Raw genomic sequence first — 27,492 nt, 5'->3', positions numbered from 1 at the left:
TCAAAATTAATGGCATCACATATATATCAGATTATACGTGATATAGTGAAATAAGAGTGTATCTAGATCATGACAGAGGTATACAGGTAATATAAAAAAGAAACCCAAAATAAATAAAACGCAGCTACAGGTAAAAATCAATTGTGCATGCATTACATTTGCAATACTTCAATTAAAAACTTCAGTTGTACAAGTAGAACTTAAAGACTACAGTTTCATTTATATACAGAATAGCTTCAAGTCTGAAACAGGCTTCTGGAATAAGCCAACAGCATGCATTTTGTTTTTTTTTTTAAAAATAACGCATATGACAGTTTCTGTCACTAGGAAGGAAAATATGAATGGTTACCTCTAAGCATTGGTAACAACTATATATGTATCTATGTATCTGAATACCTCACTGTCCATATTTGCACATAAAGATTATTGTATCATTTTCACATGGCTATTCATTCCTGAAAACGGTAGTTAATTATTCATACTCACAAACTGCCTGTATTCAGTTACTCTATTCCTCTTAGCCAGGAATCTGCATTTAGGAAATAATTTCTTCCTATGAATCCTTCTCTCTCAAGCAGGTCTAATATGAAAGATGACATCATTGCTATAGACATGCACCTGATTCTTAAGAAATTGCACCTCCTCCAATAAAGCAGGCTATTTTTTTAAAGTGACAAAGACTGCCTTTGCACTCTGGAATATGTTCCCATAATACACATTCTCTCTCTCTGCTTCACTGTCATAATACAAGTTCTTTTTAAAAAATTATACAGATGAAAATAGATTGCAATCCAAAGCTCTTCCACTATAGGCAGAAATATTAAGCTATTGTCTTGATTGTTATAATTCTGTTCTAAATACACACAAAAGACTTATCTCACATATTTAAACCGATTTCAAAATATTTTAAACAAAATATTTCTTTTTATTATCTATAGATAAGTACACAAAGTTACAAAACTAGCAATAAATGGTGAAAATCAACAAGAGCATGGGAACAATCCATACTGAGTACCTCCTGGACCGAAGCTGTAAATTTTGATACAATGAATTTCTGGCTTTCAGGAAACAATTTTTGGTTCCTAAGCAACTGATCTACTCGGGGATATTTTGGATTTCAATTCACATGTAGCACGGCCAGTGGTAACACTTCATTCTTGATTCTCTGTAGTCCTTAAGTAATGATGACCTAATAATGATATTTATTTTTATTTTTGCTTACGTTTTATAGTTCATTCTACATTTTATACTACTCGGTCATAGAAGCAGCATTGGTCCTACCTGATACGATCCTTCTCATTGAGTGGAGGCAACATCCAGGAATGGGCTGTCCTTGTCTGCTAGCCAATAGGACTGAGTCTGTCAAAGCTGTGGGGACACACCTACAGCAACGGTCTCCAGCTTTTGGCGAAGGAATAGACAGACTCGACATGTCTTGGTCGGAAATGCTTCCTTCACCCACCCAATGGACCGAGGGCCAACCTGTCACTAGGTTGAGGCTGGATGCTGCCTCCACTCAACAAGAAGGATCGTATCAGGTAGGGCCAACGCTCCTTCTTCCTTGTAGTGGAGGCAGTATCCAGGAATGGGACACATACCAAAGCAGTTGTATCCTTACGGGTGGACCGCAGCCTGGTCCAAGGTCTCCTCATCTGCATGCACTCTTTGTAGGACCCGCCTCTACCGAAAGCAGCTTCAGCCAAGGCATAGCTGTCCAGTTTATAGTGCTTGATAAAAGGGAACGGTGAGGCCCAAGTAGTCGAACGGCAAACCTCTTCCAGAAAGGCTTGCGTTGCCCATGCCACACTTGTGGCCTCACTCCTTGTGGAGTGGGCTGTAATACTCTTGGGCAATGGAAGGGCCTGTATCTCATAAGATTTGGCAATACACGCCCGAATCCAGCGGTCCAGGGTTGATGGAGTGACCTTAGCCCCTAAGGTGGCGGGCTGAAAGGATACAAAGAGTGACTCCATCCTCCTCGGAATCCCACCATAAGTGGGAATGGACTATGTCCTGTGTAAGCCTAACCTTGGACAATAAAGTGCTTCTGCCTGCCCTCTGATAGGGGAGAAGGAACCATTGGAGAATCATGGCGTTTAAACATGCCCAAGGCACAATTGAAATGTAGGACACCATCTTCCCCAGGAGCTGCGAAAGCGTTGACAGGGGCACCTCCAGACCCAGCACACCAGTTCTTTGATACCCGCCTGTCGCTCCTGAGAGAGAAACACCCTGCACGGCATCATATCTATCTCCGACCCCAAGTGCAGCAACCGGGTAGTTGGAGTCAAGTGACTCTTGCTGATATTAATTGAAAACCCATGCTCCTGAACCACCTGAATGGCGACTCCTAGATCCCTATGCACCTGGGATTCAGAGGTAGACTGAATCAGGATATCGCCCAGACAGCACTGGACACACATGGGAAAAGCCCAGAGGTGTGTCGCCAAGGCAGCCAACAATTTCGTAAATACCCTGGTGCTGATAGGCCTGCGTAATAGAAGCGGAGATACTGTCTATGGCCCAAAAAATTGGGGACATGAAGATATGCCTTGGTGAGATCAATAGAAATGAGGAAGTCACCCTCTCTGATGCCGTCCAAAATGGACTGAAGCAAATGCATCTTGAACCGCTTATAGATTACGCAGCGGTTCAGTCGTTTTAGGTCCAGAATTGCCCTATACTCCCCTGAAGCTTTTGGAATGACAAGAGGATGGAATAAAATCCCATCCCCTGCTGCTCCTCTGGAACCGGTTGGATCACGCAAATATCCAACAGATGTTGAATAGCGGTTTCCATGAGGTCCTGCTTGATCTTGTTCCCCAAAATGGGATAGCGGATGAAAAACCTCAGGGGTGTGGAGCGGACCTCTAAGGAGAGACCTGAGTGGACCATTTTCAGGACCTATGCATCCGTAGTAACACCCTCCCATTGCCTGGCAAACTTAGCCAGGCATCCCCCAATGGGAGGGCCAATGAGGCAATTATCTCTGGCATCTGAAAGGACGGCTCCCTCCTCCTCAAAGGGCCGTCTAGGGGAAACTGTTTGTATCTCCTCGCCCTATCCTGCTGTTGGTCCTGTCTCTGCTGGAAGGGACAATGTGACCTAGCCAGGCCAAGCCCGCCATCAGACCCCTGGAAGACCTGGCGGCAGAAGTATGGAGGTGGACGGGAATCTGTCCCCCGGGAGAGAGATGGAAGGATCTTATGCTTGTCATGTGATTCCACGAGTAGCGGCTCCAGAGACCCTCTGAACAGGCGTTCCCCAGAGAACGGTGTTGCTGGGCAGACTGATGCCTGTTAAAGGTTGCTCAGCAGCCCCATCTGGCAATAGGGAATGGGGAGGTCGGTTGTCAGAAGCCTCAAGCAGAGCCAGCTGCCTTTCTGTATTATGGTGGGAAGAAACTGTCCTCTGCTTGTCCCTGCCAGTGCCCTGGCCACCTCACGATCAATCGCCTTCTGGTGTCTTGCCTTGTCCTGCTCAGCCGAGGACTAATGAAGGAAGAACATTCTTTGTGGTGCTTTTTTAATGATGGTTCTAATATTAGGTGTCCATTTCAAATCCTTGGAGATAACAGAACCTAGAAACATGAAAGTCTCTACTGTTGATACTGAGTTGTCTGATATTCTAAGAGGTGGTAGAATAGGAGAGCTTCTTCTAAACTCTACTATTATTTCTACAGTTTTAAGAGTATTCAGCTTGATTGTTCTGGCTGCACTACAGTGCCAGTTCATCTACCTTTCCTCTATATGCAGACTCATTGTCTCAAATGAGACCAATGACTATTGTATCATCTACAAATGCCAAGACTTTAAGAGAGGGATCCTTTGAGATGCAGTCATTGGTATATATAGAGAAAAGTAATGGAGAGATTACTGGGGGCTCCTGTGCTAATTGAATGGGTATTCAGTGTGATTTTCCCTAGCTTGACTTGCAGCTTCCTATATGTTAGAAAGCTTATAATCTATCTACAAGTGTGGTCAGGCAAAGGTAGTTGAGCCAGTTTAGACAGGGATTTCTGAAATGTTGGGGTTGAATGAGCTGATGTAGATGACATGCTGAGCCCGAGGGAGGTGTCAAACGCAGCATAAGTCATGAGTCCCTCTGTGTCCACAAGAGATCTAAGTCCAGCCCATCTTGAATTCCTTTTTTAATTCCCGCAGATTCCCTTAATGGTCACTTGGCCAAATTCCTGTAGCGACCTAAGCTTGCAATAAATCTTTATACTCATTTGAACTGCCTGAATCTCCGGATTTCCCCAGCCCTTGACAGCTGAAGTCTAAAAAAAGGACCATTACTTAGGTCTTTGGGGATTCAAGATGTTGTAAGATGTAGTGCAATGCCATATTGATAGCACCATCTGTTGATCTATTTGCAGGGTAGGCAAATTGCAAGGGGTCTAACCTTTTGAAAGTTTTCATAACTATAGATGTCTGTAGTTCAGTCTACAGTCATTCAACTCCTTGATGGAAGGTTGAGTTTAGTATAGTTTATTGTCATTGCACATAGTACAATGAAATTAAGTGCCTGCTTCAGTGTACATTATAACTATAAAAATAAAAAAAAACATACATCCTTTACGTTCTATATACTGTAATTGAAATTGAAACCCTATATTGCACTATACTGTAGAATTCAATATGGCTATTGCCCTGGGATAGAAGCTGTTTTTCAGCCTATTTGTCCTTGTTTTTATTATCCTGCACCGTCTGCCAGAGGGTAATAGTTCAAAACAAGGGTGCCCAGGATTGAGATGGATTTTTAAGAATGCTTTGAACTTTCTTAAGGCAGCGGGAGCTATAAAGCTCTTCCAAAGAAGGGAGAGGACAACCAATGATCCTCTAGGCAATGACGTTTCTTGGGTACCTGGATGATAGCAGAGTGTTTGAAGCAAGAAGGAACATAACACATATCCAGATATGTGCCCTATGTGTTCTCAGATCAGGTGCAGAAGGCAGTTCCTCCTCCTCCTCCTCACTAACTAGTTGCATGCTTTCCCATCTGAACCCCAGGCTTTCCTGCTGCAGCTGTGCTTCAACCAAATCACTCTCAGAGGCTGCTCAGAGCCATCAACCAACTCCCATCCTGAATGCCTGGAACTGGTTCATCTTCCTCCAAAGTGACATCTGAAGAGATATCTGGGGATGCATCTGGGGGAGTCATCACATACAGTTTTGTTTTACTTTAAAACAACTTGCCTTTTACCAGAGTGCATGTCCAGGATATGTGGCTTAGTCAAAGTTTCTGCATAAGTCTTTTGTGGAAGTCTTAAGTCCAGCTTGGTACTTTGCTGAAAAAAAACTTTGAGGCTTTCATTCAGTTTCAGATCATATTTTACAGGCGACAGCTACTGAAATAACAGTTTGCACTGTATGAAAGTATTCTTTGCCATAAATCTTGTTGTAGTTGTTGTTGTTTTTTAATTTATATCCCGCCCTTCTCCGAAGACTCAGGGAGGCTTACATTGTGTTAAGCAATAGTCTCATCCATTTGTATATTATATACAAAGTCAACTTTTATTGCCCCCAACAATCTAGGTCCTCATTTTACCTACCTTATAAAGATGGAAGGCTGAGTCAACTTGGGCCTGGTGGGACTTGAACTTGCAGTAATTGCAAGCAGCTGTGTTAATAACAGACTGCATTAGTCTGTAGAGCCACCAGAGGCCCTGTGAAAAATCTAACTGCTGTCATTTTTCCAGTTTCATTTGAAGGTCCATTCAGGGACTGAAATTCGTTACAGGTGAGGGGAAATTTGTTTAACAGATTTCTTTCATATAAAAACTTCTATTTTTGGTTATTTAGCAGACTCTGAAGAAGAGAGGAAACCTGGACCAATGCCATAACATTTCTTTTTTTTCCCCATGCTGTTCAAATCCATTCAAAATCATTTATCTGTGTCTTTTGCCTCGATATTTGCTTCATCTGAAGAATTTACCAGATCTTTTTAAATTTAATCATAAGTCTACCAAAAATTGTATAAGTCTACTGTAATCTAGTCTAGGCATCCCCAATTCCCGGGGCAGAAACTTGTACCGGTCTGTGGCCTTTTAATAACCAGGCCTCACATCTGGAGGTGAGCAATGGGCAAGCAAGCATAACCCTCCCCAACCCCAGTCTATGGAAAAATTATCCTCCATGAAACCAGTCCCTGGTGCCAAAGGTTGGGGAAAAATGATCCAGCACGCTTATTTTAACTAAAAATTAGCTAAGAAATAAAAGTAACTAAAATATACTATTATAAAAGAATATGAAACTGAAAGGGTAGAATCTCAGAAAAACATTGGGTGGGTTGGCTCTTCTGCTAGGAAAGATTAATAGAATGTCAAATATCCACCAAACTAAATTCAAACATATAACCTTGAAAAATGTTAGGAACCAAAAATATAATTAGGGTGGAGAGATGCTCCATTCTAAAAAAAAGAGCCCAACATATTCCAAACACCCCAATCATGAGCCAAACCATTCTCTTATTTGCCTTGTTGCTTAAGCAATTTTTAAAGGCACTTTGCCCCAGAAGAAACTAGTTAATTATTTGGGACATTTAACAATATCCCAGTTTAGACAACTTTTCACTCTGCCTTACTAAGATGCTCTGCTTGCTACTGTCTTTGAAGGCAAATTCAAAGGGCTTCCTTGTAGCAATTGGGCAAATCTAATGCCATGGAATCCTTACGTCATGTTTTACGCTGCCATCTCTATTAGAAATATTAGAAACATGTACATTGTACCTCCTTCAGTGGACTTTTCAGGACATAAGACAATTACAATTATCTAGTAAACTCATTTGAAAGACTCTTATAGATTATCTCTATATACAGATGGGCTGATATGTAAATGATTATTCAGATGTACAGCAGGAGTCCCCAATCTATTTACAACTGGGTCATGTGAGCAGCTCAACTTGCACAAGTTATACTGCATGCATATGTGCGCCAGCCTGCCACTCGTATAGGTTGAGCTGTGTGTGCCGATGGCCCGACACTCACGCAGCCTGGTTCTCCTCCTCCTGCCCCCAGCTGGGCCATCAAGCCACAAAAGTTGGGGACACTGATGTACAGTATAGCTGTAAGTCACTAAGGACTTTAATTCTATATTTTGAATTGTTTCCTAGGTCTTTTGGCTAAGAACAAGTATACTGTTCCAGAACAAGGGTAGGTGCTATCACACTTAAATACTGCAGCTTGTTGCAGTCTCATACCACCGGTTAAGCAATATAGAGCTTTTCTTTTGAATGAATGTAAAATTCAACTTCACATGTAATGTATATAAATTAACAAAGCATAGATAATCGTGGCAAGATTATTTCTCTGGCACTCAGTACCCGAAAGAACTGTGCCCAATTCTGCACTCTTTATTCCATCTATAAGTGTTGATATTTTTAATTGTCTGAAAGCTTAAAGGGAGAAGATGTGTGAAATGGTGGTGCTTTAGAAGGATAGATCAGCAAGCACAACTAAAGGCTTCCTTGTTTGCTATAATCTGCAGCAACTCTAATTGCTCCTAGGCTTAATTCAGATACTCTACTCAGAAACTGAAAAATGGGAGATAAAAATTTTCATTTCTTCTTTATACGGATCTGGGCAACCACGTCAGTTTCAATGCCAAAATCATACCTAACAATAATTAAGGATCTAAGATTTCTTCAAACTTCAGAAAAAAGGATAAGATGTGTTGTGACTTATTCTAGAACGTACTTGCTAGATTCTATCTTGACTGTCTGGAGTTCATCCCTTGCAAAAGAGTCATGCTAGATCTATAAGGGATAACTTCGAAAGATACATATTTTGCAATTTAACAACTCTATCCACCACTTCAATCTACATATTAAATCAATTTATCTATAATTTGAATCAAATGCATAATGTGATTTGCCTTATCTCAGCATATTGAGAAAATTCTGTCTCTTGATGGGGTGGCCTTATGATTTCTTCCACAAACAATGCTTAAAACAAATTACAACTGGTATAATGTGTGAAGCCAAACAAGGATAGCATTCTGTCCAACATATCGATATTATTTTTTTCATAAGTCTCTAAGAGCCTTGCATATCTGGTCTGAAAACTGAAAACGGACTAAAAGTTCAGAAATATAATACAGTGCATTGAACTAGAATGAACACTTCGCTAATCTCGATTAGCGAAAATGTATCCCAAAATGAGCCCCATATGCTGGAAATGTAAAAATAAAGAGGGAATATATGTGGTGGTCCTGCCCCGAATCCCGTAAATATTGGTTAAAAATTAAAGAGTGGCTACAGGAAATCACGAATGAACAGTTGGATCTAGAACCAAAATTATTTTTATTGGGGATTTAAAAAAAATAAATATGTGAAGAGTATAAAATATTTAATACTATATATATTAACTGCTGCTAGGATGGCCTTTGCTCAATGTTGAAAACAGCCATGTATATCCACAGAGAAACTTGTTATACAAAAGGTCAAGAACTGCGCAGAAATGGACAAGCTAACGCTGAGTTTAAAAGATAAAGAGACTTCGGTATTTTATAATATATGGGAGCAGTGGTATAAATGGATAGAAAGGAGATAGACAAGGATATTCAGTTACTAAGTATGAACAATAGATAAAACAAGAACACAAATACATACAATTTAATGTCTGTAATCATTGCACGGATTTTTGTTATAAGAAAAACACCACAAACAGCTGTTAAGTGATATAACCTTTTCCTTTTTTTTCTCTCTTTCTATGTTTTTAATGTAAAAAAGTTTAATAAAGTATATTTTAAAAAAAAGAACTAGAATGAACACTTAATGGCTAAAAAAAAATTTATAATTTCAATATATATTAACTGCCTTACCCATCGCCATCGGAACACCGAGGGAGAAGTAATTATAGCAGAAATCAGTGAAACCCGAATAAATGTGAATTGGTTGAGCCCTTTATACAGGATTCATATAGATGTGTGTGTGTGTGTGTGTGTGTGTGTGTGTGTGTGTGTGTGTGTATGTATATATGTATATGTCTTTGGTTATACGGGTTTTCTCCCGCGTAAAATTGGAAGTGTCTTGGCGACGTTTCGACGAAATCCCATGCGTCATCATCAGGCTAGGTGTTTACAGCTTCGGCTCCTAGAAGCACGAAGCTGTAAACACCTAGCCTGATGATGACGCATGATTTCGCCGAAACGTCGCCAAGACACTTCCAATTTTACATGGAGAAAACCCGAACAACCAAAGACCTATATATATATACATACATACACATACATACACATACATACATATATATATATATATACATACATACATATACATACAATTGTATTGTAAATGTTGTACCTTGATGAACGTATCTTTTCTTTTATGTACACTGAGAGCATATGCACCACGACAAATTCCTTGTGTGTCCAATCACACTTGGCCAATAAAAATTCTATTCTATTCTATTCTATATATATATATATATATATATATATATATATATGTATGTATGTATGTATGTATGTATGTATGTATGTGTGTGTGTATATATATATATATATACATATATATATATATACACATATATATACACATACATACATACACATACATACATACATATACATGTATGAATGAGACTTCGTCCAAACGTCGCCAAGACACTTCCAATTTTACATGGGAGAAAACCCGAACAACCAAAGACCTACATATATATATATATATATATATGCATAAGCACCAAAACAAATTCCTTGTGTGTCCAATCACACTTGGCCAATAAATTCTATTCTATATTCTATATTCTATATTCACAAGGTGTAAACATTTCTCTAAATATCACAGCACAAAAAAAAAAGTGGGAGCAATAAGCACAAGACGTCATAACGGTGGAGATGTGGGACATTTAAAACAGGGGTCTGCAACCTTGGTCCCTTTAAGACTTGTGGACTTCAACTCCCAGAGTCCCTCAGCCAGCAAAGCTGGCTGAGGAACTCTGGGAGTTGAAGTCCACAAGTCTTAAAGGGACCAAGGTTGCAGACCCTTGATTTAAAAAGTCACCGTTTTATTGTGCGCTGACAGAAAAGCTCCTACAAATTCAGGGAGGGGGAAAAACATAATAATAACTGTCTCCAGGGGGGATTAAAAACACGCAAGAGGCCGCCGTGAATCTTCAAAGGCCAAGGTGACCCTCCATCATGGGGCGTCTGCTGAGGCGCCCGCCCGGCTTTCCTCCCAGCGGAGGAGTGGGGGAGCTTTGGCCCGTCACGCCGAGCTGAAAAGGGGAAGCGTCGCCCGGCAGACCACACGGAGCGCAGGGAACCGAGGAGACCGAGGCCGCGCAGGGCCTTCACTTCAGCCGCGGCGGCAAGGCCCAAGACTAAAGACCCTCCATCTTGAGGGGAAGCCCGCCCGCGTCGTCCCAAAGCCCTTCACGAGCCACCCCGAGGAGGACAAGGAGGCGAATCAAGCTCCCTTTTGGCGATGCCCTCGCGCTTAACCCGTCGCTGACTCACCGCCGGAGCGCACGGAACAGCTCAGGAGGAAGGCGCCGTATGGAGGGACGCCCCTCCCCCCCCACCTCTCTCGTCAAGTGGCTGCTATGACTACGGGGAGGCCGGCAGCGACGTCTCGCGAGAGCTCGAGGAAGCCACGCCCAGCTTTACCTCGCTGTGTGCAACGGGCAGTTTCTGTGAGGGACTTCGCGTCACCCGTCGCCGCTCCTCGCTGAGGGGACCTCGGTAAGCGGTCACTCCTTCAGGGCGCTCCGCCGCCGCCGCCACTTTTATTCTGGAGGAGGAGAGTTGGGCTCAAGGGGCCTGTTTCTCTTAGGGCGGGGGGTCTCCAACCGTGGCGACTTTAAGACTTGTGGACTTCAACTCCCAGAATCCCTCAACCACTTTAATGAGACGTCTGGTGATGCTTTGCTGGCTGAGGGATTCTGGGAGTTGAAGTCCACAAGTCTTAAAGGGACCAAGGTTGGAGACCCCTGATCTAAAAAAAACTGGGGATATTAAGCTTGCAATAAAAAAAAAACGGTAAATACTACGGGGAGAATTCTAGAGACCTTAAAGTGGACCCATATTGTTGTGGGGGCAATAAATTGACTTCGTAAATATACAAATAGAATGAGACTATTGCCTTACACACTGTAAGCCGCCCTGAGTCTTCGGAGAAGGGCGGGATATAAATGTAAATTAAAAAAAAAACTTTAAACAATTTTATTGTCTACATGATGTACAATGACAACAAAGGCTATACTGTATGTGGTGTCATAAAGAGGAGGCAAATTTTTCTGAACTGAAAACTTCAGGAAGACAAGGATCAGTAAGTTGAAATTAATAGGAAGGAGATTCAAACAGAGTTAAGAGGAGTTTCTGGCAATGGGAAAGGGACATTTAGGACCCCAATCCCTCTACAGTTCAGTGCAGAAATCAGTATTAAAATATCCAGCAAAGGGTGTCCACCTTAATATAATATAATATATAATATAACAACAGAGTTGGAAGGGACCTTGGAGGCCTTCTAGTCCAACCCCCTGCCCAGGCAGGAAACCCTACACCATCTCAGTCAGATGGCTGTCCAACATTTTCTTAAAAATTTCCAGTGTTGGAGCATTCACAACTTCTGCAGGCAAGTCGTTCCACTTATTAATTGTTCTAACTGTCAGGAAATTTCTCCTTATTTCTACGTTGCTTCTTTCCTTGATCAGTTTGCACCCATTGCTTCTTGTTCTACCCTCAGGTGCTTTGGAGAACAGCCTGACTCCCTCTTCTTTGTGGCAACCCCTGAGATATTGGAACCCTGCTATCATGTCTCCCCTAGTCCTTCTTTTTATTAAACTAGACATACCCAGTTCCTGCAACCGTTTTTATATGTTTTACCCTCCAATCCCCTAATCATCTTTGTTGCTCTTCTCTGCACTCTTTCTAGAGTCTCAACATCTTTTTTACATCGTGGCGACCAAAACTGGATGCAATATTCCAAGTGTGGCCTTACCAAGGCATTATAAAGTGGGCATTAACACTTCACGTGATCTTGATTCTATCCCTCTGTTTATGCAGCCCAGAACTGTGTTGGCTTTTTTAGCAGCTACTGCACACTGCTGGCTCATATCTAAATGGTTACCCACTAGGAATCCAAGATCCCTCTCACAGGTACTACTATTGAGCAAGGTACCACATGTACGGTACCTGTGCATTTTGTTTTTTTTGCCTAAATGTAGAACCTTACTTTTTTCACTGTTGAATTTCATTTTGTTAGATAGCGCCCAATGTTCAAGTCTGTCAAGATCTTTCTGTAACTTGAGCCTATCTTCTGGAGTGTTGGCTATTCCTGCCAGCTTGCTGTCATCTGCAAATTTGATGAGTTCCTTCTCCTGGCCAATTGGGCCCCCTATTCAATTCCTCTTACTAAAGGTTGGAGATTCTTCTAACTTTCAACAAGACTCTGTATTGTTGTAAGTTGTGTTCTGTGTCATGAATTATGGGATAATAGAAGACTAACTGGCATGAAGTTTTCGTGCTCAATCTGGGTTCAAGGGTCTATGCAGTCAGTTAACAAATTTTTATTATTTATTTTAAAAGGCAGCAATGATTCCAGGATAAAAATAAAGCAATATACAAAAAATGGACAACAACTAGATCCATCCATATTGTTTGGATTAATATCCATAAAAGTCCATCTATACATCTATCCAGAAAAGATAGATGTTATATAATATGTACTCTATATAAACTTAATCTACTGTCAGCATTAATGTTTCTAATCTACCGTACTATTCCAGCTCGCTGCTTAACTTATGATGCTGCTTAAAATGTCATATAATAACAGAAGACCAAACAGAAGAACAAAAAAAACAGGTCTCTGCCCCAGTTATCATCTCCTTGGCTCAACTACATATTTTCTTGGGACTGCCCAGCTTACAAGCCCAGTGATTGTGCCTACCCCACACCCTCTCCTTTTTCCTCTTTCATTCCAAGTAGCTGCATATTCTTCACCATCCTTAACTTGTCAGCTAGAAAATGCAACAAAAGAACCAAGCTCAAAGAGCACCAAGGAGCCCACATATATATATATCTGCACTTCTTGTTCCTGTTGCTTTCAAAAAAATTACCTCCGGGTAAATGTGTATACAATGATAGCCTAAGTGGCTGCTTTATCATCTTTATATGACCATTGGGTCATAAAGGGATGGCATGTAAAATGAGCAGGAAAACTGGGTCAACTGACTGAACCTATTAACATTAAAGTGGTTAGAATGAGCCCTAAACAGCCCCAAGTTGACTGTATAGTGACTAGCTCGTCTTTTTCCACTCCGCATCAGAAATACTGGCCTGGAAAGGGGCCAGAAATAGAGGAAGATGGAAACACACGCACCAACTTTGTCCACAATGATTTCTAATTTCAGTGACAGTTTGCTGATTGGCGGGGGGCGGGGGAAGGGAGATGTGGGTCAAGGAAACGAAAACCTTCAAGCCAGTAGAAAAACTAAGAAATGCTAAGGGATGATTTTTTTTTATTTGCATTTATATCCCTTGATTGACTGACTGATTGATTGACACTCCTCTTCACCCCAGTTTGCTTGCTGCCTGCAGAGATGCTTGCAAAGGGACAGGAATACGGGCCATATCAACAAAAGTTGATCTCAAACTACAAACCATGTACAAGTAATTTTATCATCTCAGAGCAAGCAGATTTGGTAGAACTATATAATACCTGGTTCACTGCCTTCCTAACGAGATGCCCATAAAGTAACCCCAAAAAGAGGTATCATATAACTATTTCACCAAGAAGCTCTCAATTGTCCCGTGATCACCACATCTCAGTACTCAGATTATTTTATACCCAACAGTAGCTCCTTTTGGAGAAGAATGCTTTTTTTCAAAAGAACCGGCAATAGCTTGTGGCTTTCAAAACTCATATGAAGCCTGATAAAAGGATACACATAAGCCTTCGTATTACCAAAATAAACATTTGTCAGTAGGTTTTTCACATAGCAGTCATATCCTGAACTGTTGCATTAACACAAGAGATTCCCAATGCATTTGTTGATTTGAACCCAATAATTTGAAGTATTCTGAGGTTTGTAGTGCCTAAGAAATCACCTTCGTTGTTCGAGTGAAGATGAGTGCATCTTCACAAGATTGTTTTTCCTATTGTCTCATTTGCAAGTCAAATCTGCAGCGGATTACTAAAAAGATGTGCCTACAGACTTGAATCCTATTTTTTTTCTCAATCCAATGATAGCCCATGCTACCAAGAAAATGCTTTAAAAAGATATGACCATTTCTTCTTCTTCTCATAAAAATATCCTTGTCAATACTTTTCATTTGCTTTGGCCCAATTGTTAATATGACTTTTGGGTAGCATACTATTATCCCTTTAAGACTTGTGGACTTCAACTCCCAGAGTTCCTCAGGCAGCTGGAGACCCCCGTTTTAAATGTCCCACATCTCCGCCGTTATGATGTCTTGTGCTTATTGCTCCCACTTTTTTTTTTTTGTGCTGTGATATTTAGAGAAACGTTTACACCTTGTGAATATAGAATATAGAATAGAATTTATTGGCCAAGTGTGATTGGATATACAAGGAATTTGTTTTGGTGCTTATGCATACATACACACACACACACACACACACACACACACATACATATATATACATACACATACATACATACATACATACATATGAATCCTGTGTAAAGGGCCCAACCGATTCACATTTATTCGAGTTTCACTGATTTCTGCTATAATTCTCCCTCGGTGTTCCGATGGCGATGGGTAAGGCAGTTAATATATGTTGACATTCTAAACTTTTTTTAGGCATTAAGTGTTCATTCTAGTTCTTTTTTAAAAAAATGTACTTTATTAAACTTTTTTACATTAAAAACATAGAAAGAGGGGAAAAAAGGAAAAGGTTATATCACTTAACAGCTATTTGTGGTGTTTTTCTTATAACAATCTGTGCAATGATTACAAACATTAAATTGTATGTATTTGTGTTCTTGTTTTATCTTTTGTTTTGCTGGCTGAGGGACTGTGGGAGTTGAAGTCCACAAGTCTTAAAGGGACCAAGGTTGGAGACCCCTGATCTATGAAGCTTGTGTGTACTTTAAAAATGATGCGGAAGAAACACTCCAGACCTGAACAAATATATTACTGCTGTTAGGTGCTGTTTTGTAGTTACGGTAATATGACTCTTAAGTCACAGCAACGTTTTTCCTCAGGCCCAGCTAGAAAGCTGTCTTAATTAATATTAGAGAAGGGTTGGACTTGCATGAGGTTGTATGAATCTGTTCTTCCTCTTGAAGCGTGCATAGCTCTACCACTTCCATTTAAATGCATAGTTCCTGTACTATTTATCATGGTACTTATTGCTGTGAGAGAAAGTCCATGAGAAGAAAGAACGGTCTTGGCAAGGATCCTTTTTGCACATTTATTTATTTAATTTGTTTGTTGCCCATCTCACGGCAGCCTGACTCTGGGCAGCTTACAACTTTAAAAGGTTGACAGAGAAGGCTCTTCTCCTGGACTCCACCAGCCAGAATTCCTTGACTGATGGGATCTGCAAGAAGCCTCCTTTGCCGGCATGGGTGGCATGAGCCTGTCCCATTGGGGTGAGATGATTCCTCATGTAACCTGGACCCACGCCATGAGGTCTCTATAGGTAATAAACCACCCTGTGAATTGCATCTGGAAGCAAATGAGCAATGAGTTCTAAACAAAGAGCCAAAAAGCAGGCACACTGAAAACACCTACTGGGCTTTTTAAAAAGGAACATTTAAAAAAGCTATTCATCTTGGAACTTGTCATCTTCAGATGGAGTGAAAATTTTTCCCCAAACCAGTCCTTGGAATGCCACAGAACTATACCAGCTAGTTGATTTTCCAAAGGCACAGACCCAAGAAACAGTTAAACTAGAAGCTACCATTCACATATTGCCCTTCTAAATTCAGGGGTTTTGTTCCCAAGATGAAGTGGGAAAGAATTGCTCCTACAAAAGGATAATATGGGTCCTTGAGTGGCTCAGACTGCTAAGACAGTCTGTTATTAACAGCAGCTGCTTGCAATTACTGCAGGTTCAAGCCCCACCAGGCCCAAGGTTGACTCAGCCTTCCATCCTTTATAAGGTAGGTAAAATGAGGACCCAGATTGTTGGGGGCAATAAGTTGACTTTGTATATAATATACAAATGGATGAAGACTATTGCTTGACATAGTGTAAGCCACCCTGAGTCTTCGGAGAAGGGCAGGATATAAATGCAAATAAAAAAAAAGGTTTGAACATATTTGTTTGTTTTTTGCACATAGGAGCCAAGAGGGAGCTCCTTGCCTGGAACCAAGATATCACACTAATCATTATCAGAAGACAGGTGCCAATCTAAATCTTTCTGCCCCTGTTAAGTGTGTCCTTAGTAGGTTTGTGCTACATTGATGTCCATAAATGAACAACATTTCAAGGGCCTTGACTGATAGATTCATCATTAGAAATTCCAGCCCTGCCCAGTGTCATCTACTACAGAGAAGGCCTCTCCAACTGGTATGGAGAATTCTCTGGTTATTCCATGCACTCAGGACTTTTTTATTGTTTTTCTTTTCCATTCTTTCCCAAATGATTGCATTTTTTAAAATGTCACTTAATTACAATTTTACAGGCTAGCCGTCAGCTAACAGCAAAAAATTAGATATTTTGGGATGTTTAGGCTGCCATGTAATGATCATCCAGATTTGTGCATTGAAATGCAGCTGCCGGTTAGTATCATAAATCAATATATCCAGTTTAGGTACTATATATGAAATCTTCAGAGAAGGAGTTTACAGGTCAAACAGTTCAGACACTGTTCCTGAACTAATCAATGCACATTTCATATTCAATGCTAAGAAATACATTACAAAATTAAACATTATAGTGGAGTCAATTATGAACTCTTTAATTCAGGGGTCTCCAACCTTGGTCCCTTTAAGACTTATTTATTTATTTTTTATTTATTTAATCACATTTTTATACCACCCTAAAATCTGAGAGACTCAGGGCGGTTTACAGCCTAATAAAAACATACATATAAATAGAAAATAAAACACCAATTTAAAAAACTTATTAAATAAGGCCAAATATTAAAGATTGCAATAAAAATAATAAAACCCCGTTAAAACCAAATTTAAAATTCTAGTCCAGTCCTGCGCAAATAAAGAGATGTGTTTTAAGCTCGCGGCGAAAGGTTCGAAGGTCAGAAAGTTGACGAAGACCTGGGGGAAGTTCGTTCCAGAGGGTGGGAGCCCCCACAGAAAAGGCCCTCCCCCTGGGGTCGCCAGTCGGCACTGCCTGGCTGACGGCACCCTAAGGAGTCCTTCCCTGTGAGAGCACACGGGTCGGTGGGAGGCAATCGGTGGCAGCAGACGGTCCCGTAGATAACCCGGCCCTATGCCATGGAGCGCTTTGAAGATAGTTACCAAAACTATCTATCTTGAAGACTTGTGGACTTCAACTTCCCAGAGTTCCTCAGCCAGCTTTGCTGGCTGAGGGACTCTGGGAGTTGAAGTCCACAAGCCTTAAAGAGACCAAGGTTGGAGACCCCTGCTTTAATTTGTAGCAGGCCTAAGATGCCACATTGGATTGTTAACGGGATTATCATTCATTTTAACAACTTCTTCAAGCTTATTTTATGTATTTATGAGATTTTTTTTATCCCACCTTTATTATTTTGTAAGTAATTCAAGGCAGCAAACATAATACAGTACTCCTCCCTCTTCCTACTTTCCCCACAACAACAGCCCTGTGAGCTGGATTGGGCTAAGAGAGAGCGCCGAAGACTGAGCCAAAGTCGCCTGGTCAGTTTTCATGCCTAAGGCAGGACTAGAATTCACTGTCTCCTGGTTTCTAGGGCAGCACCTTAACCACAGTACCAATCTCAGTTTCTTAATCAAGTTTCTGATTCCTGCTGTTTCCTGAATGAAGATCAATCAAGGAAGATCATCTCATAGACAGAACCCATAGAACCAAGGGAAAAAATATCACATTGTTTTCTATCTTTTTAGATGCTTTATTCATTTTGCCAAATGACAAAACAATGGAACAAAGTTGGGACAGAGCAGACCGGAAGAAATAAGGATCACAGGGTTTGTATTTATGCTTTGGAGTGCAAATAAAAAGACCGACTCTTTCTTTCTCTCTCTCCCTCACTATTTTAGTGCTTCGTTTTCTTCAAACTCCAATATGGATCAATACCACAGCAAAGATGCATTAGATTGTGGTTGTCCTTAGGGCAAAGTTGAGAAATTTATGCATGTTCAGCTCCTTAATATAGACATGCAAATGAACAGATTAATGAAAGGAAAGGGGATTTCTATAATTCTTCTGTTTCACCTGCCGGTGGTACATTCACCTCAATGTTGTATTCAGTTGGTTCTCCCGACCCCAGCCAGGGTATCGGGGTCCTGTTAAAGGAGGGTCGATTGGAGACTTCTTGATTATATACAATAAGAGGCTCGGGTACCAAAGGGCCAACATCAAATTCAGGCATTTGGAAGGTCATCAATTTGATTGCCTTCTCATATCCCCCATATGGCATTGCAGTTCTAGGGAAAAGCAGAATCAAGCATCAAGGTTAATAGATATTATATAGTATTTTCCCACCAACTCAGTAGATCAACAGATTTTAGCTACACATGTTCCTTTGACAAACCCAATCGATCCAGTCCTGAATTAATAACTATTCCTGTTCTATTTCTAAGCAAGCAGGTCCATTTTTCTCTCACAAAAAAGTGTGCATTTCAGAAAATTAAATAAATAAATGGACAGACAAAATCCTTTGTCATAAATGTAGCATGGAAATATGTAGAAATATATTAAGATAATAATCAGGTATATATAACGTGTCATTTACATTACAAATTATATAAGGCACATTAAATTCTAAGAAAATTATTGAAAAGCAAGATGTGGTTGATTCAGAATCATTATCAGCTATCCATTGATGCGGGTTCAATGTAAAAACAGTTCTTCAATACAAACAAGCATCAATTCATAGCTTGGCAATTTTAGTTTTATATATCAGTAATGTTTTCAATCTATCACTTTGTGTAGAATCGTGCTGGTGTCAATTTTTTTAAAAAAATATTTTATTACATATATAGTTAATAAATAAAAACATTATCAAGGCTGCACTACAATTATATTGATTGATTGCACACCAGCCATATGTTTATACTTGATTTGGCATTTTCATCCACCCATTAAGTCTTTTCCAAAGACATGGGATAGGTAAATGTTCTAATATTACTATGGTTCCTCATGCATCCAGATGTTTAGATTGGATTGGCATTTCTATCCACCTATCAAGCGCTTCTTCAAGGAGCTGGGATAGGGCGATATTGTTGGTTGATGATGCTAAAGGTACTGGTACTGGATGTGAGGTATCCAAATAAAACTGCCTTTTGCAGTTGACTGAGTGGCATTCTTGATGCACTCTGACTTGGATGTTTTCCTGCAGATGTTTGATTACCAAACTAGGTAACATCATCAGTAGTAGAAAGGAGTGAATATATATTACACTGCCCTGGCGGTGTAGTCTTTACAATGCAGTATTGCAGCAAACTGCCCACAGCCTGATCCGGATGGGGCTCAAGATTGACTCAGCCCTCTGAGGTTGGTAAAAGGAGCACCCAAATTGTTAGGGGCAATATGCTGACAGAGAATGCGCTGTGGGGCAACATATAAATCTTAAGTGCTATTGCTGTTGCTTTTATTTTGTATTCTAGTGGCTTCCTCTCACGGTTGGTGGAAGTAGTCTTGGCTGTTGTCTATTGTTGGTTTATTTGTTTGAGTTGGTAGTTTTTTACTTTATTTTATTTCATTTCATTTTATAAAATTTGATGTTAGTGTTGATCTCTTATTTTATAAAAGTTGGTGTTGATCTCTACTCCTCTGGGCGTTGATTGCTGGTGAGGAGATGTTTTAGTCCTTTTTGGCTTTTTGATTATTTCTTTTGAATGGTATGTAGATGTTGTTTATCTCTATGTGTATATTGATGGTTGATACATCTAAGCTAAGTTTCAAAGAATTGGAAATGTCAATGCTGATAGTTCAAGTGGTGCTCCAGATGTTTTAGGATTGCATCCAAGGGGCCTATTACTATTTGTAATACCTTTGCTTTCTTTTGTTACAGTCAGGTCTTTTATTTTGTGATTTTTTTTTCTAATACTTTCTCTTCTATTCTGCTATCTCTTGGAATGGCAACTTCCACTATTCCAACTTCTTACTGACAATTGTTACGTCTAAGGTGTGGCAAATGCCTTTTTATTTGAATTCTGAAGTCCTAGAGCACTTAACTTCTTCATTTTCTATTACTTTGTATATTTTATTTCCCACAAGTTCTTGCTTTATTTATTTATTTATTTATTTATTTATTTTATTAGATTTATAAACCGCCCTTCTCCCGAAGGACTCAGGGCGGTGTACAGCCAAAGTAAAAAGAAACAATGTACAGTTAAAATAAATTAAAAAACTTATTATACAGTGTGGCCGAAATTAAAATAGTTAAAAATCTAAAAGACCCCAAATTAAAACTAGAAAGAAATTTAGAATTTAAAACTAGACAATTTAAGAAAGCCCCGCACGAACAAACAGATATGTTTTCAGTTCGCGGCGAAAAGTCCGAAGGTCAGGTATTTGACGTAAACCAGGGGGAAGTTCATTCCAAAGAGTAGGGGCCCCCAAAGAGAAGGATCTTCCCCTGGGGGCCGCCAGCCGACATTGTCTGGCGGACGGCACCCTGAGAAGGCCCTCTCTGTGCAAGCGTACGGGTCGGTGGGAGGCCTGAGGTAGCAGCAGGCGGTCCCGTAAGTACCCAGGTCCCAAGCCATGGAGCGCTTTAAAGGTGGTAACCAGAACCTTGAAATGCACCCGAAAGGCAACAGGAAGCCAGTGCAGTCTGCGCAGGAGAGGTGTCACATGGGAGCTACGTGAGACTCCCTCTATCACCCGCGCAGCTGCATTCTGGACCAACTGAAGCCTCCGAGTGCATCTCAAGGGGAGCCCCATGTAGAGAGCATTGCAATAATCCAGGCGGGAGGTAACAAGAGCATGAGTGACTGTGCATAGGGCATCCCGATCAAGGAAGGCGCAACTGGCGAACCAGGCGAACCTGGTGAAAGCTCTCCTGGAGACGGCCGCCAAATGATCTTCAAGCGACAGCCGTGCATCCAGGAGAACACCCAAGTTGCGCCTCCCTCCTTTGGGGCCAATAACTCGCCCCAACAGTCAGCTGCGGCTGCAGCTGACTGTATCGTGCCGGCATCCACAGCCACTCCGTCTTGGAGGATTGAGCTTGAGCCTGTTCCTCCCCATCCAGACCCGTCTGGCTTCCAAACACCGGGACAACACTTCAACAACCGTTGGGGTGGCCGGGGTGAAAAATACAGCTGAGTATCATCAGCGTACAGTTGATATCTCACCCCAAAGCCACTGATGATCTCACCCAACGGCTTCATATAGATGTTGAACAGGAGGGGCGAGAGAATCGACCCCTGCGGCACCCCACAAGTGAGGTGTCTCGCGGTCGACCTCTGCCCCCCCGTCAACACCGTCTGCGACCGGTCGGAGAGATAGGAGGAGAACCACCGATAAACGGTGCCTCCCACTCCCAACCCCTCCAACCAGCGCAGCAGGATACCATGGTCGATGGTATCGAAAGCCGCTGAGAGATCTAATAGGACCAGGGCAGAGAAATGACCTCTGTCTCTGGCCCTCCAGAGATCATCCACCAACGTGACCAAAGCTATCTCCGTGCTGTATCCGGGTCGGAAGCCGGACTGGAACGGGTCTAGATAGACAGCTTCATCCAGGTACTGGGGTAGCTGCCGTGCCACAGCACTCTCTACAACCTTCGCAGTAAAGCAAAGGTTGGAGACCGGACGATAGTTACCTAAAATAGCTGGGTCCAGGGAAGGCTTCTTGAGGAGGGGTCTCACCACTGCCTCCTTCAAGGCGGCAGGGAAAACTCCCTCCAACAAAGAAGCGTTAGTAATCCCCTGGAGCCAGCCTCGTGTCACTTCCCGGGAGGCCAGTACCAACCAGGAAGGGCACGGGTCCAGTAAACATGTCGTAGTATGCAGCCTCCCCAGCAACCTGTCCACGTCCTCGAGAGTCACAGGATCAAACTCATCCCAAATAACCTCCACAAGACGCGACTCCGCCCTCCCACCTGGATCATCCCAATTTCGGTCCAAGCCGTCCCGGAGCTGAACGATTTTGTCGTATAGATAACCACTAAACTCCTCGGCACGGCCCTGCAACGGGTCATCCCGCACCTCCTGATGCAGGAGGGAGCGGGCCACCCGAAACAGGGCGGCCGGGCGGTTATCTGCCGACGCAATGAGGGTGGAAGCGTAGGAGCGCCTCGCCTCCCTCATTGCCACTAGGTAGGTCCTAGAATAGGATCTAACTAGTGTTCGGTCAGCTTCTGAACGGCTGGACCTCCAGACACTCTCTAGGCGTCTTCTCCGGCGTTTCATCTCCCTCAGCCCCTCGGAGAACCAAGGGGCCGGTCGAGATCTACGCCGGGTCAGAGGCCGCAAGGGCACGACACGGTCCAAAGCTCCAGCCGCGGCCCGTTCCCAGGCCGCAACTAGCTCTTCAGCCGTGCCGTGGGCCACATCCTCCGGAAACGGCCCAAGCTCCATCAGGAACCTCTCCAGGTCCATCAGGCGCCTGGGACGGAACCAACGCATTGGCTCCGTCTCCCTGCAGTGGTGGATAGCGGTCCGAAAATCTAGGCGAAGGAGAAAATGATCTGACCATGACACCGGTTCTGTTTCTAACTTATCTAATACCAGATCATTTCGCCACTGACCAGAGATATAAATTAAGTCCAGTGTGCCACCCCCTGTGTGCGTGGGGCCATCAATTACCTGAATCAGGTCCAAGGCCGTCATGGAAGCCTGGAACTCCCGAGCCGTTGTCGATGACAAGCCCGTCGATGGCAGGTTAAAGTCCCCCATGACTATAAGTCTGGGGGTCTCAACCGCCATCCCGGCAAGCACCTCCAACAACTTGGGTAGGGCTGTGGTCACGCAGCAAGGAGCCAGGTACGTGATCAACAAGCCCATCTGATTCCGAAGGCCCCACTTCACAAAGAGGGATTCACAACCGGCAATCTGAGGTACAGTGGCCTCCCTCGGCTCTAGACTTTCTCTAATAACAACCGCTAGCCCCCCACCCCTACCTTGGGCTCTCGGCTGATGAAATGCTCGGAAACCTGGCGGGCATAACTCCACAAGGGGAAACCTCCCCCTCAGGACCCAGCCAGGTCTCCGTAATGCCCATAAGGTCCGCGGCTTCCCCCTGAATAAGATCACCAATCAGGGGGGCCTTATTGACCACGGACCAGGCATTACATAACATCAACCGGAGACCAAGGCTCTGAGGACCATGACCGCCCGGGGAACGGGTAAAGACTGAGGGGCCGGAGCATGTGATCACTTTGAGACAGCGAGCACGTGCTCCCAACACTTGATATGGCCCCCCGCTTCCGCCATATCTGCCTCTCCCACTTACCGTACAGATGGAACAATTCTCTACTCCTGGAACGAACCCATCCCCCTCTGCCTTCGGACCAGATGGTACAATGCCTTGAACAAGCACAGGGGCTAAATCCCTCCCCGACGGGTTATTCCCCCCACCCGTCGTATCCCTCCCTCCCCTTAAAAGACCCCTCTTAAAAAACCTATTTAAAAACCTTGCAGGCTATTATTTCTTGCAGCTATTCTAATGCACCATTATTGCTAGTTCTTGTTCATTGCAGTCAGTCAGATATCCATACTGGTATTCTTGTCCACCTATCAAGTCCTTCCCAAGCATCTGGGATAGGCAGATGTGGATGTTTGATGGTGTTACAGATATTGTCACAGAATGTAAGCTGTCCCCATAAAGCTGCCTTTTGCAATTGACTGATGGTGAATCCATCAATGCCAATGGTGTTCAAGTGATGCTCCAGTTGTTTTGGGAATGTACCCAAAGCACCTATTACTATTGGTACTACCTTTGCTTTCTTTTGCCACAGCCTTTCTATTTTTGTTTGCAGGTCTTCGTATTTTGTTATCTTCTCCAGTTCTTTCTCTTCTATTCTGTTGTCATTATCCACTATCCAGACTTTTTTGTCTTCCTTATCAACAAGTATTAAATCTGGGGTCTTATGTGATAGGTACCTTTTGATTATTATTACTGAAGTAAAGAATACACAGTTATAAAAAAAAACTAAGCAAGATTCCTTCCATATTAATAACTCACTCTTTACAAGAGTTCAAGGAAGACAACATTCCTGTATATGTTATCCTAATGCCCTTTTTTCTAGACCGGGGTCTCCAACCTTGGTCCCTTTAAGACTTGTGGAGCTTTGCTGGCTGAGGGACTCTGGGAGTTGAAGTCCACAAGTCTTAAAGGGACCAAGGCTGGAGACCCCTGTTCTAGACCACTAAAACTGTGGTCTCCTCTCCATTTAAAATACAATTGTAGGATTCTCTTATCAACATAACGTGACCAAATAGAATAGTTTCAGGTACTGTATCTTTAATGAAGACTGACCTCATTGCAGCGTCTGCCTCTGATTATTTCCTAACTGATTCAGAATAGCTTTGGTGATGTTTGGCACCCAAGTACATCTTAATTAGAAACTAAATTAGAGGAAGCCAGGCATTAAAGCTCTCAATGTAAAACAAGATTTCAACAGTTGTGAGGCAATGTATTTTTCATGTTTCAATATGCTGAATTAGAAAAATAATAATTTAATACATTTATAGGGTGCCTGACATTTGAAATAACAAGGCAAATTCTGATTAAATTTTAAGGCAACTTGTTTGATGGGAGTTAATTTGGGTCAAATAGGATCTTGTTCAAGGAAATTGGGCTTAGTAACCTTGTATCAAGTGCAATAAATTTTGTTTTCTGATAACTGAAGAAAAGCAGTTCTTTATAATGAGGATTTTATGTAAGCAATCCAGATCTTTCTATGTTGTTCTATTACTAGTATCCAAAACATACTTTGTGTCAGGGGTCTCTAACCTTGGCAGCTTTAAGCCTGGTGGACTTCAACTCCCAGAATTCTTTGCTTTGCTGGCTGGGGAATTCTGGGAGTTGAAGTCCGCCAGGCTTAAAACTGCCAAAGTTGGAGACTCCTGCTTTATGTCACATATACATTTCCTCAAATTCACATGTTTCCCAAGTATTCTCCATTGTTCTTCCGGTTGATTCTTTATATCTTTTCTATATATTTTTTCTCAAAAGTATAGGATCTGCAGAGGATTTACAATTTTGTAGGTCAGATCTATTATTTGTTGTTATTCTTAGTTCTATTATACTTATTTCTATTAGCTCTAATAGATCTATTATTTATTCTAATAACTCTAGTAATTAACAACCACTGTCCACTTCCAGAGAGAATGAGTACGAAAGGCTAAAGGTTTTGTTCTTCCTGGCCAATTGTTAACTCCATGTGCTAGAACAGGGATGTCAAACTGCCGGCATCCCTTGCAGGCCATGCCTAACCCAGCTCCGTGAATGGGGAAAATGTCGTGAAATGTCACGTGACAGCCACGTGACGCAGCAAGTTTGACACCCATATGCTAGAAGATGAGGACTCTAGGAATGGGTGTGATAGTTTATCTCTTGTGTGCTAAGAATTTGAAATACATTCCATGTTGAACTCTTCCTCTCCGACAACAAGATGTGGGAATAGAGCTATACAGGGACAAGGGGGTTGTTCTAGGAAGGAATGAGGGAAGGCTGGCATGTATTTTCAGGTTGGTTGGAAGCTTAGGAAAAGGCCATATGATTCAAGGGAATGGTCCAAGTGTAAAGCTGGCATCCAGCTCCTTAGTCATTGTGTGGAGGTGAGAAAACTGATAGACAACTTTGTTGTGTTTCACTTACCCATGGGTCTGCAAACCTGGCTCTTTTAAGACTTGTGGACTTCAACTCCCAGAGTTGAAGTTCATAAGTCTTAAAAGAGCCAAGTTTGCAGATCCCTGCATTAACCTAACTTAACCCTTAAGGAAATCCAAGCAGCATTAATTCCCTAAAGAAAATGGGAATAGTGTTATGTAGGTATGGGCTGTTCATTACCCTCAAGTGTAGTCCTGAAGCTGCTAGTTTACCATCTCACTCTAACTGGCCATTTGGTTCTGATCCTAAACCAAAGTATAGGAACACTCACTACAGCCAACTCACTGCGGGACAATTCAACAAATACAAAAGTTAAATTAATTTCAATGAAACTGTGACCAATAATAACAAAATAAAGAAAATCAATTCAGAAATACAAGAGTTATAATAATTTTGATGAAAATGTAGTCACTAACAGTAAAATTAACTGAATGAAACAATACAGCATGGATTGTCCAATGGAGAGTTGGCCATGGTGGGTTGGCCGTGGAGTGTTGGCTGCAGTAAGTTGGCTATGGTGTGTTGTCCTAGACCAGCAGTTCTCAACCTGTGGGTCGCGACCCCGTTGTGGGTCGAATGACGATTTGCCAGGGATCGCCTAAGACCATCAGAAATACGGGAAGTATACTTGCGAGTCGAAGAATCGCGAATTCGGCTTCAGGCACGATGAATTAAAAAAGAGCGAAATCTTTGCTCTGATGTCTCCCTCTCAAGCCAGCTGCAATCGCTCCCAATCGCTAGCCTAATCTGGCTTCAGGCGCGATAAACTTAACAGGGGAGGAGTCTCCGCTTTAATGCCTCCGTCCTCAAGGCAATCGCAAGCAGTTCAGATCGCTAGCCAATACGGCTTCAGGCGCGATAAATTCAAAAAAAAAACACGGTTTGCCGCTTTTTTCCCCTTCTGCGGCTGCTGAGGCGCGCTGAGATCGCTGCCTAAAAAAAATAATTTTACGGTTGGGGTCGCCACATCGTGGGGAATTGTATTAAAGGGGTCACAGCACTTTAAAGGTTGAGAACCACTGTCCTAGACCCATGATGGCAAACCTATGGCACACATGCCAGAGGTGGCATGCAGCGCCCTCTCTGTGGGCACGTGAGCTGTCGCCCAAGTTCAGCTCTGTCGCGGATGTGCGCATGCCTCCCATCGGCCAGCTGGTCTTCAGGTCTCTGCCGCATATGCACAGGGGCAGCGTGTGTGCAGGGCGTGTGCAGATGTGCGGAGGGGGCATGCGGGGTGTGGGGGGCGTGCGGGTGGACCATGCGGGGGGGGATGGACGCATGTGGGGCGTGTGCGCATGTGCAGGGCTCACACACACATTGCATTTTGGGGGGTTGGGCATGCACATTTTCCCTTACCTGTTGAAAGATTTATAATGACAGAGGTCAGCTTTGGTGCCATTAGACAAGAAATCAATGCTGAATTCACTTTTCTCTTGTGGGGTAACGCCTAGGGCTCTTTCCCATGGAGAAATGTAGGTCTTAAGAAGGGAAACTTTTCCTTTCCCACTCCCACTTTTACTTTCACCTATAATATAAACGAAAAGAAGAAAACTTAAGTCAAGAGAAAACATATAAAGCAACCTCCTGAACTGAGGGATGAATACAGATA

At 42.3% G+C, this 27,492-nt stretch overlaps 2 protein-coding genes and 1 long non-coding RNA gene across 10 annotated transcripts in view; 1 reads left to right on the top strand and 2 right to left on the bottom strand.

Moving 5' to 3' along the window:
- Positions 1-10,544, bottom strand: part of USP54 (ubiquitin specific peptidase 54) — a 97,334-nt gene extending 86,790 nt beyond the window's left edge. For 3 of the 7 annotated variants that reach the window (XM_058188565.1, XM_058188570.1, XM_058188568.1), the window contains exon 1: positions 10,461-10,523. The gene's annotated coding sequence lies outside the window, so the exon portion shown is untranslated. Of the gene's footprint in view, positions 1-10,460 lie in introns of all 7 variants that reach the window. The other 4 variants (XM_058188571.1, XM_058188572.1, XM_058188566.1 and 1 more) reach the window with 3 other exon arrangements.
- LOC131201052 (uncharacterized) lies at positions 10,449-17,818 on the top strand. The gene is made up of 3 exons (XR_009155772.1): positions 10,449-10,685; positions 15,423-15,615; positions 16,259-17,818. It is a non-coding gene; the product is annotated as an uncharacterized LOC131201052 (long non-coding RNA).
- Positions 17,819-17,964: 146 nt separating this feature from the next.
- The window catches only part of MYOZ1 (myozenin 1), a 45,575-nt gene continuing 36,047 nt past the window's right edge, over positions 17,965-27,492 (bottom strand). For both annotated transcript variants that reach the window (XM_058188581.1, XM_058188583.1), the window contains 2 exons: positions 27,240-27,408; positions 17,965-18,523 (listed from right to left, as the gene is read on the bottom strand). In XM_058188581.1, the coding sequence (XP_058044564.1) occupies positions 18,292-18,523; positions 27,240-27,408 (401 nt within the window). In that variant the 3' untranslated portion in view covers positions 17,965-18,291. The remainder of the gene's footprint in view (positions 18,524-27,239; positions 27,409-27,492) is intronic.

Source organism: Ahaetulla prasina, chromosome 6 (assembly GCF_028640845.1).
Source record: "Ahaetulla prasina isolate Xishuangbanna chromosome 6, ASM2864084v1, whole genome shotgun sequence".
In the NCBI taxonomy this organism is placed as follows: Eukaryota; Metazoa; Chordata; class Lepidosauria; order Squamata; family Colubridae; genus Ahaetulla; species Ahaetulla prasina.
This window is presented reverse-complemented; position numbering and strand designations above follow the sequence as displayed.